Source organism: Oryx dammah, unplaced genomic scaffold (genome assembly GCF_014754425.2).
Source record: "Oryx dammah isolate SB20612 unplaced genomic scaffold, SCBI_Odam_1.1 HiC_scaffold_26, whole genome shotgun sequence".
NCBI classification, from domain to species: domain Eukaryota; kingdom Metazoa; phylum Chordata; class Mammalia; order Artiodactyla; family Bovidae; genus Oryx; species Oryx dammah.
This window is the reverse complement of record NW_024070210.1, coordinates 94,096,153-94,113,204: the sequence shown is the minus strand read 5'-3', so window position 1 is coordinate 94,113,204 and position 17,052 is coordinate 94,096,153. Positions and strand designations below refer to the sequence as shown.

The window sequence follows — 17,052 nt, the reverse complement described above, 5'->3', positions numbered from 1 at the left end:
TGTTGTTACACTCAACAAAATTTACAATACCGAAACATCTTATAAAACCATGAAGAGAAAATCTCAGAACTGTATCAGAAAGATACAAAAAATTAGCTCCAGTAAAACCAGAAAAAAGAATGGTACTAAATTTTCTTTCTTTGCTAAAAATAATTGTCATGAAATTAAGTAAAGGACTATGATCTTGAGCTGTATAATAGTTTTGACTTCCTAAGCCAGGAAATACACAATTAAAAATAGTTTTCCAGGTTCTGCATACCAAGTATCACTTCTCCACTGTGCCTCCTAAAATACTGAAACTCTTCATTTAGATAACCCAAATCCTATCCACGTCTACCGATAATACTCATTTGGTTTTCCCAAATTTCAGAAAAGCTTTGATGATAGCTTTTCTAGTTTTCATGTAAATACCCTGCTCCATCCTGAAAGGTAACTGAGTACTGCAGCAGATTTTCTCAATGGACCACAATTCAACTGCTTTGTTTTTATGTGATTCTCTCCATTCAGTCCCACTGTAAACTAAAACAAACCAACTGCTGAACACTTGAGCCTACCTTCCCCTACCCCAGACTACAAAGCATTCTGCTCCCACCAGATAAACTATATGTAAAGACCAATGGTCTTTATTCCATAGCTGTCTTTGCCAGTTGTACTTGCTATTATAAATATGAAATTTATTTTAAAAAATTAAGAATATAAAAATTTTCAATGAAAACTAAGTTGTGAAAGATATTCACTTCCAATCAGGACTAAATAACTGCTAACACTTACTGTCCCGCTGTAAACAACTAGAAAACTAAATAAAATATATGGGGTGGGGGGATCCTTTATCCAGAAATTAGAAAAACGGGCACTTCAGACCTATGGCTCCCTGAGTGAAGGCACACAACGCAGTGAGACCTAAGGTCATTCCAGCTTCCTGTCTCGGGTTTACCGAGGATAACACCAGCATATGAGGTGCTCCTGCTGGGCGGAGGAGACAGATCAGCGTCTGGGGAGGCTGGGGTAAAAAAATTTACAGGGCAGGGCACCAGAGATGAGGGTGTACAGAAAAGGCACCAGATAACTATAAAAGGGGCTCTTTGAGTCATTATCTGAATACTAAACCATTCATGGGTAAATAGTCATATGAGACTGGGCAAGAAGTACCCAGGAACTATAAATTATTAATAACCACCATTGGAGATCATACAGGCTGGGGAACATTTACATTCCTGCCCATCTGGGGAGAGAGACTTTGTTGAACAATTGGGGCATTTAGAGAGACCTTCAGTGGGTCATATCTTAGGGGCAAAGTAAGGCCTACACTAGACCTACCTAACAAGGATTTTTTTAATGTATTGAAAAGACCATGCTGATCTTTAAGTAACTTGTTGGCCAAAACAAAAATAAACACTCTTCAAATACAGAGAATAACACTCAATAATATTCTGCTGCATACAGATTTTCAATTGTTCTCTACTATAAAGGCCTGTGCCTTTGTCAAAACTCAGAGTTTGCTTCTGAACTCCCTTCTCTTCCACTGATCTACTAATATTTCCCTATCTTGATGACAGTACCATGCTATTTTGATCACCACAGCCATAAAATAATAATTCTTGAAATAAGGTAGTGTTAACTCTCAAAACTTTGTTCTTTATCAGAGTTGTCTATTTAGATCCTTTGCATTACATATGAATTTTAGAACCAGCTTTTGAATTTCTACCAAAAAAAAAAAATCCTACAGGGATTTTGATTAAGATTGTGTAGATTCCATAAATATATCTCAGCAGAAAAAAATCTTAACCATATCGAGTCTTCTGACTCAATGAACAAGGTATGTTTCCATTTCTCTCCATCAAATTTTGCTCTCTATGTGTAAAATCTTCTAGGTTTGAGCGTACCTTTTACATAATTTGTTAAATTTAATCTGTATTTCACACTTTTTGAAATAGCATAAATTTCACTTCCTAATTGTTTGGCTTTCAAATTTAACTTTCTAATTTTTTGTTGCTAGAATAAAGAAGTGTAATTAATACTAGTATATTGATCTTTTATGTTGCAACTTTGCTAAACTCACTTATAGTTGCTTTTATTGTAGTTTCCATCAGATTTTCTACAGATGATCATGTGACTTGTGACTAAAGACTGTTTTCTTTCAATGAGCAAAAGTAGTAGTGAGAACAGACTTTCCTATCTCATTTCTGATCTTGGGGGAAAACACTAAGTCTTTAACCATTATGTATGAGAGCTGTGTATCTTCTTGTAGATGCCCTTTATCAGGTTGACCCAGTTCCCCTCTATTATAAATTTGCTGAGTTTTTATCAGTAATGGATATTAGGTATTACCAAAATCTTTTTCTGCATCATCTACTGAGGTGATCATATGATTTTTTTCTTTTAGCTTATTAATATAGCAAATTACAGTGTTTGACTTTCAAATGTAAAGTCAACCCAACATTCCTGTGATAAATCTCACTTGGTTACAATGTACATATGCACATATGTTGAATATGATTTCCTAAAATTGTTTAGATTTTTGCACCTCTGCTTATGAAGGATACTGAACTGCAGTTTTCTGTTCTTGTAATGTCTTTGATTTTTGTATCAGTTTAATGGTGACCTCATAAGAGGAGCTAGAAACAGTTCCTCATCGTCAGGTTTTTGGAAGAGTTTGTGAAGAACTCTTTCCTGGCTTCCCTGGTGGTTCAGAGGCTAACGCGTCTGCCTGCAATGCGGGAGACCCGGGTTTGAAGCCTGGGTCGGGAAGACCCCCCTGGAGAAGAAAATGGCAACCCACTCCAGTATTCTTGCCTAGAGAATCCCATGGACAGAGAAGCCTGGTAGGCTACAGTCCACGGGGTCGCAAAGAGTCAGACACAACTGAGCAATTTCACTTCACTTACTTTGTAAAGAACTGGTATTATTTCTTCCTTAGCTGTTTGGCAGAATTCACTATTGAAGGTATAATGGACTGAAGTAATATTCTCACAAAATTCATGTGTTCAAGCCCTAATATAATATGGTTGGCATCCTTATAAAAAAGGAAGAAACACTAAAGCTCTCTGCACACACAAAAAAGTCACTGCAGGAAGGCACTGTCTGAAAGCCAGGAAGAGAGGTCTCAGCAGAAACAGAATTTTGTAGCACCTTAATTGTGGGCTTTCAGCCTCTAGAACTATAAGAAAATAAGTTTCTGTTGTTTAAGCCACCCAGTTCATAGTACTCAGTTATGTTAGCCTTAGTCAACTAAAGCCTCTTGATGAAAGTGAAAGAGGGGAGTGAAAAAGTTGGCTTAAAGTTCAACATTCAGAAAACGAAGATCATGGCATCTGGTCCCATCACTTCATGGCAAATAGATGGGGAAACAGTGGAAACAGTGTCAGACTTTATCTTTTTGGGCTCCCAAAATCACTGCAGATGGTGACTACAGCCATGAAATTAAAAGACGCTTACTCCTTGGAAGAAAAGTGATGACCAACCTAGATAGCATATTCAAAAGCAGAGACATTACTTTGCCAACAAAGGTCCATCTAGTCAAGGCTGTGGTTTTTCCAGTGGTCATGTTTGGATGCGAGAGTTGGACTGTGAAGAAAGCTGAGCACCGAAAAATTGATGCTTTTGAACTGTGGTGTTGGAGAAGACTCTTGAGGGTCCCTTGGACTGCAAGGAGATCCAACCAGTCCATTCTAAAGGAGATCAGCCCTGGGTGTTCTTTGGAAGGAATGATGCTAAAGCTGAAAACTCCAGTACTTCGCCACCTCATGCAAAGAGTTGACTCATCGGAAAAGACTGATGCTGGGAGGGATTGGGGGCAGAAGGAAAAGCGGACGAGAGAGGATGAAATGGCTGGATGGCATCACCAACTCGATGGACATGATTTTGAGTGAACTCTGGGAGATGGTAATGGACAGGGAGGCCTGGTGTGCTGCGATTCTTGGGGTTGCAAAGAGTCGGACACGACTGAGTGACTGAACAGGATGCATCTTGGCCTAGAAGTTTTTTTGGTTTGTTGCTGTTTGATTTGCTTTTTGGTGGGGAAGTTTTGAAATAAAGATGCAATTTACTTGGTAGATTTGTTATTACTCAGGTTGCCCACTGCTTTCTAATACTTATGTCTGTCAAGGAATTTGTCCATTTCATCTAATGCACTGGCAAAAAGTTGTTCATAATATTCCCTTATCATCCTTTTGCATATCTGTAGACTAGGTCATGATGTCACCTCTTACTTCTGACGTTGGTAATCTGTGCTTCTCTTTTTTTTCCTGGTCAGTTTGAGAGAGGTTTATCAATTTTACTGATCTTCTCCAAGATTAGTTTTATTGATTTTCCTTATTCTGTTTTCAATTTCATTGATTTTTGCTTTACCATAGTTTTCTCCTTTACTATTTCCTTTCCTCTGTTTACTCTGGATTTCACTCACTCTTTTTTCTCTAGTTCCTTAAGTTAGAAGCTGGTATCACTGATTTGAGAGGGCTCTTTCTAACACAGGCATTTAGTACTACAAGTCCCCCATCACCCTTTTCGTGACATCTTCATGAAATCAGCTATTACTATTAGGATTAGTTGACTAAGGCTAACATAACTGAGTACTACAAACTGGGTGGCTTAAACAACAGAAACTTATTTTCTCATAGTTCTAGAGGCTGAAAGTCCACAATTAAGGTTCTACAAAATTCTGCTTCTGCTGAGACCTCTTCCTGGCTTTCAGACAGTGCCTTCCTGCAGTGACTTTTTTGTGTGTGCTACGTTGTATTTTCACTCTATTTTAGTTAAACATATTCTCAAATTTCCTTTAAATTTCTTTGACCCATGGGTTATTTTAAAGTGTGCTACTTACTTTCCAAATATCTCAAGATTTTATAGAGATCTTTCTGTTACTGATCTTGTTAATTCTATTTGCAGTCATAAAAAACATTTTATGATTTAATCCTTTTATATTTATTGATACTTCTTCTATGGTTCAGCATATAAACTATCTTGATAAATATTCTGAGTGCACTTGAAAAGAATGTGTTATCTTCTGACCTTGAGTGGAAAGTTACACAGATGTTAAACAGACCAAGCTGTCTGACAGCGTTGTCTGAATGCCCTCTATCCTTACTGTCCACTTGGGTCATTATAATGAGTTAATGATCACTGAAGACTGGCATTAAAATCACTGACTATAATTGTGGATTTGTCTATTTCTTCTTGCACTTTTATCAGTTTCTGCTTCATGTATTTTGAAACTCTGTTACTAACAGAATAACTGTTTACTTCAGATAGATAACCAGGAGTGGAATTGCTGGATGATACTATAGCTGTAACTTTTTGAGAAATCTCCATACTGTTTTCCATAGTGACTGTACCAATTTACATTTCCCAACAACAGTGCAGTGTTTCCTTTTCTCAACAACCTCCCTAACACTTGTCATTTACTGTCTTTTTGATAACAGCCATTTTAACAGGGGTGAGAGGATATCTCATTGCAGTTTTGACTTGCACCTCCCTGATGATTTGTGACGTGGAACACCTTTTCACATGTCTGTGGCCATCTATATGTCTTCTCTGGAATAACGTCTATTCAGATCCTCTGTGAAAACACTAACTAGAGAAGATGTATGCACCTTTATGTTCACTGCAGCATTTTAAGAGATATAGAAGCAACCTAACTGTCCATTAATAGATGAATGGATAAAGATGTGACATATGTATATGATGGAATATTGCTGTTGTTTGCTGCTCAATCATGTCCTACTCTTTGTGACCCCATGGACTGCAACACACCAGGCTTCCCTGTCCTTCTCTATCTCCCACAGTTTGCTCAAATTCATGTCCACTGAGTCAATGATGCCATCCAACCATCTCATCCTCTGTCGCCTCCTTCTCCTCCTGCCCTCAATCTTTCCCAGGCTCAGGGTCTTTTCCAATGAGACAGTTCCTCACATCAGGTGGCCAAAGTATTGGAGCTTCAGCTTCAGCATCAGTCCCTCTGATGAATATTCAGGGTTGATTTCCTTTAGGACTGACTGGTTTGATCTCCTTGCTGTCCAAGGGACTCTCAAGAGTCTTCTCCAACACCACAGTTCAAAAGCATCAATTCTTCAGCACTCATTCTTCTTTATGATCCAACTCTCATATCCACATATGACTACTGGAAAAACCATAGCTTTGATCATACAGACCTTTGTCAGCAAAGTGATGTCTCTGCTTTTTATGATCACATGGGTCACAGTCTTGTGTACCTCAATGAAACTATGAGCTATGTCATGTAGGGCCACCCAAGATGGAAAGGTCATGGGGGAGAGTTCTGACAAAACATGGTCCATTGGAGAAGGGAATGACAAACCACTTCAGCATTCTTGCCTTGAGAACCCCATGAACAATATGAAAAGGCAAAAATGGAATATTACTCAGCCATAAAAAGAGTGAAATCTTCCCATATGCAATAGCATGGGTGGACATAAAGGGTATTAAGTGAAATAAGTCAGACAGAGAAAGACAAACACTGTACAATTTCCCTTATATATGGAATCTAAAAAACAAAACAAATGAACAAATGTAACAAAACAGAAACAGAGTCACAGATTCAGAAAACCAACAGGTGGTTGCCAGAGTGGAGGGAGTGAGGGGATGAGAGAAACAGGTAAGGGATCCTAAGAGGTACAAAACTCCAGCTGCAAAATAAAGGAGGCCCAGGTATAAGAGTTGGAGAAGGCAACAGCACCCCACTCCAGTACTCTTGCCTGGGAAATCACATGGACGGAGGAACCTGGTGGGCTACAGTCCATGGGGTCGCTGGGAGTCAGACGCGACTGAGTGACTTCATTTTCACTTTTCACTGTCATGCATTGGAAAAGGAAATGGCAACCCACTCCAGCGTTCTTGCCTGGAGAATCCCAGGGACGGAGGAGCCTGGTGGGCTGCCGTCTCTGGGGTCGCACAGAGTCAGACACGACTGAGGCGACTTAGCAGCAGCAGGTATAACTGTACAGTGTGAGAATACAGTAATATGTAATATCTTTGTATGGTAAAAGATGGTATCTAGACTTATCATAATGATCAATTTTAAAAGTATAGAAACACTGAATCACTATGAAGCCAATGCAAAGTTGAGGTCATTACACTTCAAAAATAAACAAGCAAATAAACAAACTCATGAGAAAAGAGACCACATTTGTGGTTATTCGGAGTTAGGGGAAGGGGCTGGAGGAGTTGCATCAAGGAAGTCAAAAGGTACAAACTCCCTGTTATAAATAAGTACTAGGAATATAATGTACAATATGATAAATATAATTAACATTGCTGCATATTATGTGTGAAAGTGGTTAAGAGTAAATCCTAAGACTTCTCAACACAAGGAAAAAAATTTTTTCTATTTCTTTAATTTTGTACCTATATAAGATGATGAATGTCCACTAAACTTACTGTGGTAACAATGTCAAATCATTACGTTGTACACCTTAAATTTATACCAAGCTGTATGTCAATTATATCTCAACAAAACTGGAAGAAAAAAAGAGAGAAAAATTATTTAGAATTATTACGTACTCTTGGGGAAGAGTTCTCCCTGTAGCTCAAATGGTAAAAACTCTACCTGTGATGCAGGAGATCAGGGTTTGATCCCTGGCTCAGGAAGATCCCCTGGAAAAGAGAATGGCAACCCATTCCAGCACTCTTGCCTGGAAAATCCCATGGACAGAGGAGCCTGGTAGGCTGCAGTCCATGGGGTCGCAGAGAGTTGGACACGACTGACTTCACTTTCACTTTTCACTCTCATGCATTGGAGAAGGAAATGGCAACCCACTCCAGTATTCTTGCCTGGAGAATCCCAGGGACGGGAGAGCCTGGTGGGCTGCCGTCTCTGGGGTTGCACAGAGTTGGACACGACTAAAGCAACTTAGCAGCAGCAGAGTGACTCACACACACACACACACACACACACACACGGGGAAGTAACCCCTGCTTACTCTGTCTGGTACTAATGATGTATTATAAAATGTATATAGTTCATAATATATGCTGTTCTATATAACAGTATATAGTGACTTCAGTCATCTTCTAATTTGTGTGGTAAGATAAATAATGGTCCTCCAAAGATGTTCATATCTTTTTTTTGAGAGTTGTAATATTTTATTTTATATAAACATGTATCTATTCTTTTTCAAATTCTTTTCCCATTTAGGTTGGTATGTTTAGCAAAGTTCCCTGTGCTATACAGTAGGACCTTGTTGGTTATCCATTTTAAATATAGTAATGTGTACAGTTCCATCCCAAACTCCCTAACTACCCCATCCCCCTACTCTTTCCCCTGGTAACTTTAAGTTTGTTCTCTGTGAGTCTGTTTCTGTTTTGTAAATGAGTTCATTTTTATCATTTCTTTTTTAGATTCCATATATGAGATATCATACAATATTTCTCTTTCTCTGACTTTCTTCACTCAGGATGACAATTTCTAGGTCTATCCATGTTGCTGCAAATGGCATTATTTCATTTGTTTTAATGGTTAAGTAATATTCCGTTGTATATATGTACCACATCGTCCTTATCCATTCCTTTGTTGATGAGTATTAAGTTGTTTCCATGTCTTAGCTATTGTAAACAGTGCTGCAGTGAACACTGGGGTGCATGAATCCTTTCAGACCATGTTTTTCTCCCAATGTGTGTCCAGGAGCAGGATTGTAGGGTCATATGGTAGCTCTGTTTTTAGTTTTGAAAGCAACCTCCATACTGTTCTCCATAGTTCAGTTCAGTTTGGTCACTCAGTCATGTCCAACTCTTTGCAACCTCATGGACTGCAGCACGCCAGGCTTCCCTGTCCATCACCAACTCCTGGAGCTTGCACAAACTCATGTCCATTGAGTCAGTGATGTCATCCAACCATCTCATCCTCTGTCATCCCCTTCTCCTCCTGCCTTCAATCTTTCCCAGAATCACAGTCTTTTCCAGTGAGTCAGTTCTTCACATCAGGTGGCCAAAGTATTGGAGTTTCAGTTTCAACATCAGTCCTTCCAATGAATACTCAGGACTGATTTCCTTTAGGATGGACTGGTTGGATCTCCTTGAAGTCCAAGGGACTCTCAAGAGTCTTCACAAACACCCCAGTTAAAAAGTATCAATTCTTCGGTGCTCAGCTTTCTTTATAGTCCAACTCTTACATCCATACCTGACCACTGGAAAAACCATAGCTTTGACTAGACGAACCTTCATCGGCAAAGTAATGTCTCTGCTTTTTAATATGCTGTCTAGGTTAGTCATCGCTTTTCTTCCAAGGAGCATCTTTTAATTCCATGGCTGCAGTGATTTTGGAGGTCCCCAAAATAAAGTCTGTCACTGTTTCAACTGTTTCCCCATCTATTTGCCATGAAGTGATGGGACTGGATGCCATGATCTTAGTTTTCTGAATGTTGTGTTTTAAGTCAACTTTTTCACTCTTCTCTTTCACTTTCATCAAGAGGCTCTTTAGTTCTTCTTCACTTTCTGCCATAGTGGCTATACCAATTTGCATTTCCACCAATAGTGTTGGAGGGTTCCCTTCTCTCCACACTCCCTCTAGCACTTATTGTTTGTAGATTTTTTGAAGATAGCCATTTTGACTGGTGTGAAATGATATCTCACTGTAGTTTTGATTTGCATTTCTCTTAATAATTAGTGATGCTGAACATTTTTTCATGTGCCTCTTGGCCATCTGTATGCCTTCTTTGGAGAAATGTCTATTTAGTTCTTCAGCCCATTTTTTGATTGTTTTGTTTGTTTTGATGATACTATGCCACATGAACTATTTGTAAATTCTGGAGACTAATCCCTTGTTGGTCACATCATTTGCAAATATTTCCTCCCAATCTGTTGTTTTGTTTACAGCTTCCTTCATATCTTAATCCCCCAAACCCTGAGAATGTTCTCTTACAGATAGCAAAAGAGACTTTGCAGATGTGATTAAGGATCTAGGGAAGAGAATCTTACCATGGATTATCTGGGTATCTACACAATCACAAGAATTCTTTAAAGATGAAAGGGTTGGTGGGAATGTAAATTGGTGTGGCCACTGTGCAAAGGGTTGGTGGGAATGTAAATTGGTGTGGCCACTGTGCAAAAGAGTATCGAGGTTTCTCAAAAAAATAAAAATAGAACTACCACATGACCCAGTAACTCCAATCCTGGGTATACATACGAAAAAAACAACAATATTTAAAAAGATACATGTACCCCAATGATCATAGTAGCATTATTTATAATTGCCAAGATATGGGAGCCACCTAAGTGTCCATCAACAGATGAATGGATAAAGGACATGTGGTATGCATATACAATGGAATATTACTCAGCCATTGTTGCTGTTTAGTTGCTCAGTTGTATGAGACTCTCTGCAACCCCATGGAGTGTAGCCCACCAGGCTTCTCTGTCCATGGGATTTCCCAGGCAAGAACACTGAAGTAGGTTACCATTTCCTTCTCCAGGAGATCTTCTGGACCCAGGGATCAAACCAACTTCTCCTACATTGCAGGTGGATTCTTTACCCCTGAGCTACTGGGAACTCAGCCATTAAAAGGAACTAAATTTTACCATTTGCAGGAATATGGATGGACTTGGAGACCATTATGCTAAGTGAAATAATTCAGAAAGAGAAAGATAAGTACTGCATGGTATCCTTATGTGAAATCTAAAAAACACAAAAAACTAATGACTATAACAAAAAGACTCACAGATACAGAGAACAAACTAGTTATCAGTGGGGTGGGGAGGAGCAATATAGGAGTAGGGGAGTGGGAAGTACAAACTATTGGGTGTATGACAGGTTACAAGGATATGCTGTACAATATGGGGAATATAGCCAGTATTTTGTAATAACTGCAAATGGAGTATAACCTTTAAATTTTGTATTAAAATTAAACACAGAGGAAAGCAAAAAGATTAAAAGAGGGGAAGGCAAAGTGACAAGAGAAGCACAGATTGGACAGATGTAGCCAGCAGCAACAGCAGCAACAGCCAGTAGCAAAGGAATGCCATAGCCTCCAGCAGCTGGAAGGGAAAGGAACACACTTTTCGCTGAGCATAGAGAAGGAACCAGCCCTGCTGAGACCTTGGTTTTAACTCCCAGCACTCATTTGGACTTCTGACTTCAGGACTGTAAGAGAATGAATTTGTGTTAAGTCACAAACTTTGTTGTAAATTGTTATCACCATAGGAAACTAATACAACTGATGCTAGCAAAGTATATTTTCCCTCTATTCTTTTCATTTTAACCTATTTATGCATTTATATTTCAAATATGTTTCTAAAAGTAAGCATATAGTTTAGTCTTGCTTTTTTACCCAATATAACAACTCTGCTTTTTAACTGAGAGTGTCTTAATCATTTATATTCAGTGTGATTGTTAACGTATGGTTGGGTTTGAGAGTATCATCTTATTATTTTTTTTCAGTTTTTCTCATCTGTTCTTTATTTTCTTTTCCCTCTTCTACCTCCTTTTGGATTAAAAATGAATATTTTTGTTAATCCATTGTATCATCTGTGTTGACTTTTAATTGTGATTAGTTATTTGTTAAAATGTTTTTCTTCAGGGTTTATAGTGCATCTTCAATTTATCATGAGTGAGTGAGTAAGGGAAAGTCACTTAGTTGTGTCCGATTCTCTGTGACGCCATGGACTGTAGCCCACCAGGCTCTCCTCTGTCCATGATTCTCCAGGCAAGAATACTGGAGTGGGTTGCCATTTCCTTCATCAACTTATCACAGTCTACCTCCAAATGATATCTCCTTACATAAATTTTACAGTGGTATACTTCCATTTCTCCCCTAAAAGTCTTTTTATGTTATTATTGCCAGGCATTTTACTTTTATGTACATTTAAAATTTCATAACCAATTGTTATTTTTGTTTAAATAGTGAATTATTCTTTAAAATTGATTAATAAGAAAAAAATCTGCATTTTTATCCATCAGTTTAGTTGCTCAGTCACGTCCGACTCTGCAACCCCACGGACTGCAGCACACCAGGCTTCTCTGTCCATCACCAACTCCTAGAGCTTGCGCAAACTCATGTCCATTGAGTCAGTGATGTCATCCAACCATTTCATCCTCTGTCATCCCCTTCTCCTCCCACCTTCAATCTTTCCCAGCATCACGGTCTTTTCCAGTGAGTCAGTTCGTCGCATCAGGTGGCCAAAGTATTGGAGTTTCAGCTTCAGCATCAGTCCTTCCAATGAATACTTAGGACTGATTTCCTTTAGGATGGACTGGTTGGATCTCCTTGCAGTCCAAGGGATTCTCAAGAGTCTTCACAAACACCACAGTTAAAAAGAATCAATTCTTTGGTGCTCTGCTTTCTTTATAGCCCAATTCTCACATCCATACATGACTGCTGGAAAAAACATTGCCTTGACTAGACAGACCTTTGTTGGCAAAGTAATCTCTCTGCTTTTTAATATGCTATCTAGGTTGGTCACAGCTTTTCTTCCAAGGAGTGTCTTTTAATTTCATGGCTGCAGTCACCATCTGCAGTGACTTTTGAGCTCAAAAAAAGAAAGTCTGTCACTGTTTCCATTGTTTCCCCATCTATTTGCCATGAAGTGATGGGCCTGGATACCATGATCTTAGTTTTCTGAATGTTGAGTTTTAAGCCAGCCTTTTCTCTTTCCTGTTTCACTTTCATCAAGAGGCTTTTTAGTTCCTCTTCACTTTCTGCCATAAGGGTGGTATCATCTGCATATCTGAGGTTATTGATATTTCTCCCTGTAATCTTGATTTCAGCTTGTGCCTCATTCCACATGATGTACTCTGCACAGAAGTTAAATAAGCAGGGTGACAATATACAGCCTTGACGTACTCCTTTCCCGATTTTGAAAGAGTCTGTTGTTCCAGTTCTAACTACTGCCTCTTGACCTGCACACAGGTTTCTCAGGAGACAGGCAAGGTGTTCTGGTATCCCCATCTCTTTAAGAATTTTCCACAGTTTGATGGAATAATTTTTATACATATAGTTAACAAGTCCAAAGATCTTCAAGGTGTAAATGTAGATTTCCATTGAGTGTCATCTTTCTACTGCCTGAAGAATGTCCTTTAAAATTTCCTATAATACGGGTCTGCTGATGATGAGTCCTTTCAGCTTTTGTGTGTCTAAAACTATTTCACCTTCATTTCTGAAAGATATTATGTTGGGTATGGAATTCTAGGTTCTAGTTATAGAATTCTAGGTATAGAAATTTTTTTAGTACTTTAAAACTGATGCTTGCATTGTTTCCAACAAGAAATTTGAGTCACTCTTATTACATGAAAAAAAAAATAGCTTTTTTTCCTTATCCACATATTTATAGTCTTCTGATTTCATAAATGACTGAATATTATTTAATTGGTTATATTGTAGTTTGTTAACTATTCAATTTAGGTTGTTTCTAAGTCATTCTATTATAGTAAACAATGCCGCAATGAACATCCTTATAAAATATACCTACGTATTTGAGTAAACATAGCCATAGAATCCCTGTAAGTAGAATTGCTGATTCAAAAGAACTGTGATTTAAAATTCTGATGAGTATAAGGAAACCACCCTGTCAAAAGACTGAACATACACTATTATCAGAAACATATTTTGCTACATTCCTGTCACTGAGAATTCTCAAATGCTTACTGGCATTCTCTTAGGTGAAAATTACACCTCTTAATTTGCATTTCATTAAATGTGAATGAGATGCTAATCTTTTCAAGTATTTATGTATTTTTTTCTGTGAACTTCTTGTTCATATCCCTTACCTATGTTCTTTATAGTTAACTGTAAGAGGTTTTTGCATACAATTATAATTAACTCCTTGTCATTGTTATTAATATTTCTTCTGTGTTTGATGACTGATTTTCTTTAATATTTTTCCATACAATTTTTTTTAAATGAATGTAGTCAATTTTATCATTCTTTTCCCTCTTGGCTTCTGGGTTTGAGTTGTTCTACACAAAGGTTTTTCCAAGATTGGAAAAAGGTTCACTTGTCTTTTCTTCTAGGGCATTTTTTTTTAACTTTTTGGCCAAATAGGAATTAAATTTGGTATAAGGAATAATATAGGGATCCAGTTTTCTGTTTTTCACTTATTGCTTAGTTCTCTCAGCCACCAATTTTAGATGCCATATTTATCACAGACCTGACCCCATATTCCCATTGTATCTGGCTTCTACATCTAAACACATTATTCTGCTTCATTGATTTATCTGTCGATTCTTGTGCCAGTATCAAATTATTTTAATTGTTATTGCTTTTCTAATTGCTTTCATATTATGTAGAGCTGGTTTGTTCCTCTCTATTTTTCCTTTGCTTTTATTTTTTTTCAGAATTTTCTTGGCTAGTTTTTATATTTACTTTTCCAACTGAAATTTTATATTATTCTCAAGCTAGCCTCCAGTCCTATAAAGCAAAAAAAAAAAAAATAACAAATACACGAAAGCTGTTTCTGACTGCACTGCCATGCATTTACAGAATAATTTAAGAAGTTTCTTACAATATTGAATCTTTATTGTCAAGAATACAGTTCTTCTTTCCATTTATTCATCTTTTTTATATTCTTCAGCATAATTTTTACACTGTCTTCATGAAGGCATGGCACAATGGCAACCCACTCCAGTACTCTTGCCTGGAAAATCCCATGGACAGAGGAGCCTCGTGGGCTGCAGTCCATGGGGCGCTAAGGGTTGGACATGACTGACCGACTTCACTTTCACTTTTCACTTTCATACATTGGAGAAGGAAATGGCAACCCACTCCAGTGTTCTTGCCTGGAAAATTCCAGGGACAGGGGAGCCTGGTGGGCTGCCATCTATGGGGTCGCACAGCGTCAGACATGACTGAAGTGACTTAACAGCAGCAGCAGCACATAAGTAGGTATTTTCTCACTTTTGTAACTATTGTAAATGGGTTCTTCTTTTGTATTTTGAAAATGTGTAAATAAATATGAAAGATATTTGTCATCTTTTATTTTATTACAAAACAAAAGATTACATTTTTTTAAAGCTTTTTAGCTGGAAATAATTTCAGATTTATAAAACAGTTGTAAAAATAAAACAAAGGCTCCACCTATTGTTAACATTTTGCCACCACTTAAATCATTCTATCTCTCTCTTTATATATACATGCACACAGACATATATATACACAGAAATAATAATTTGTATATACCATGCTCCTTTACTCACTAATATTTAAGAATATATTCTCTAAAAACAAGGACACTACCTTACATAATGATTAAGAAAATTCAACACTGATAAAATATTATTCCTTAATCTACAATCCATATCTCAATTCTACCAACTGTCTCACCATCTATTTTTTGTAACCCGTCTTTCTAGGTTCTTATTATTTCTGACAGTTTTAAGTTCATTTTTGAGGTTTTACATATAGGAACAAAGAAATAACATCTACAAACATAATACGTTTGCCTTCTTTCCTCTACTTATTCTTCTGGGTTTAATTTCCCAAAGCCTATGTTGGCTAGCCACACCACAAAGGGGTCAGATATCTGAATCCAAAAAGGATTCTGAAATTTCTGTCTTAAAAGTACAAGTTTAGAAAATACATGAGCCTATGAGGTAGAAGTTAGGATACTGACTGAGCCACCAGGGAAGCTTATGAGGTAGAAGTTAAGGATCAAGTCCTAGTTATACTGCTGATGAGCTGCACAGTTCTGGGGAAAATCCTTTCTGAACTTCCTCATCAGTAAAATGAGGAAGTTGAGACATAATAATCTCTAAATCCTTTTTAGTACCAGAATTCTGTTTCCATAAGTTACTTATTAAAGAAATAAAGAAAACAGGCCTCACCTGCAGGTTTTCTGTTTTTCTTGATCTGTTCTCCATTCTTGAGCCTGGGTGAAGGAACAGTCTTCCCTTTACCTTCAATCTTTAAAGCAGGATTCTGCATTCTTGAAAATCAAACGTTTTTAAAATTACTATGTGTTTTCTACAAACATTCACAGAGAATCATACCAAATTTTTGACTAATATTTTTTAAAACTCAAAGGTATTTTACTAGGCTGTTGTCATGCATGATGGCAGTTTTATACAAGGAGATTGCTCCTGAGTAAGCTGCAGATAATTCAGTGACATATGTGCCAGTTACTATGGTTTCTAGGCTTGTCTTTTTGTCATCTATGGTATCTCTCCTTTAGGGACAGTCAGTCACAAGTGTGAGTATTTTGAGTCTCTTGTCCTTCACTCCCCACCTAGGCATGCCACTATCTACTCTATTTCCAACTTCTAGGGGAAAAGAGGCAGGCTCTCTGCAAGAGAGAAAGGACTTGCCATGTAGTATGGCACTGATCAAAAACTTTAAAAAACTGAGATAAGAACAGACATATAGATATGAAACACAATAGAGAACTCCAAAATAAACCTACTCATATATGGTCAATTAATCTATGACAAAGGAGCCAAGAATATACCATGGGGAAAGGATAGTCTCTACAATAAATGGTGTTAAGAAAACTGGACAGTCATATGTAAAAGAAAAAAAACTGGACAACAATCTTAAACCACATACAAAAATCAACTCAAAATGGAGTTAAGACTTAAACACAAGACATGAAACCATAAAACTCCTAGGAAGAAATGTAAGTAAGCACCTTGACATCAGTCATGGAAATGATTTCTTGGATTTCACACCAAAAGCAAAAATAAACAAGTGAAACTACATCAAACTAAAAAGTTTCTGTATAGACAATGAAACTATCAACAAAATGAAAAAAAAAAAAAAACAACTATCAAAGGGAGAAAATATTTGCAAATCATATATCTGAAAAGGAGTTAGTATCCAAAACATATAAATCTCATACAACTCAACAACAAAACAGAAAATAAATCTGATTAAAAAATGTGAGGAGCTAATGAGACATTTCCAAAGAAAGCATCCCAATGGCCCACCATCCAAATGGTACATGAAAAGGTGCTCAGTATCACTAGTCATCAGGGAAATGTAGATTAAAACCACAGTAAGATATCACCCCATACCAGTCAGAATGGTCATTATCAAACAGTCTACAAATAATAAATGCTGGAGAGGGTGCAGAGAAAACGGAGCCTTCACGCACTGTTGCTGGGAATGTAAATTAGTGCAA

General features: G+C 37.5%; 1 protein-coding gene across 1 annotated transcript in view; it reads right to left on the bottom strand.

Annotated features, from left to right (window-relative positions):
- Positions 1-17,052, bottom strand: part of LOC120852613 (ankyrin repeat domain-containing protein 31-like) — a 134,101-nt gene that overhangs the window by 79,903 nt on the left and 37,146 nt on the right. Inside the window, 1 exon segment of the mRNA XM_040225947.1 lies at positions 15,761-15,861. Coding sequence (XP_040081881.1) covers positions 15,761-15,861 — 101 coding nt within the window.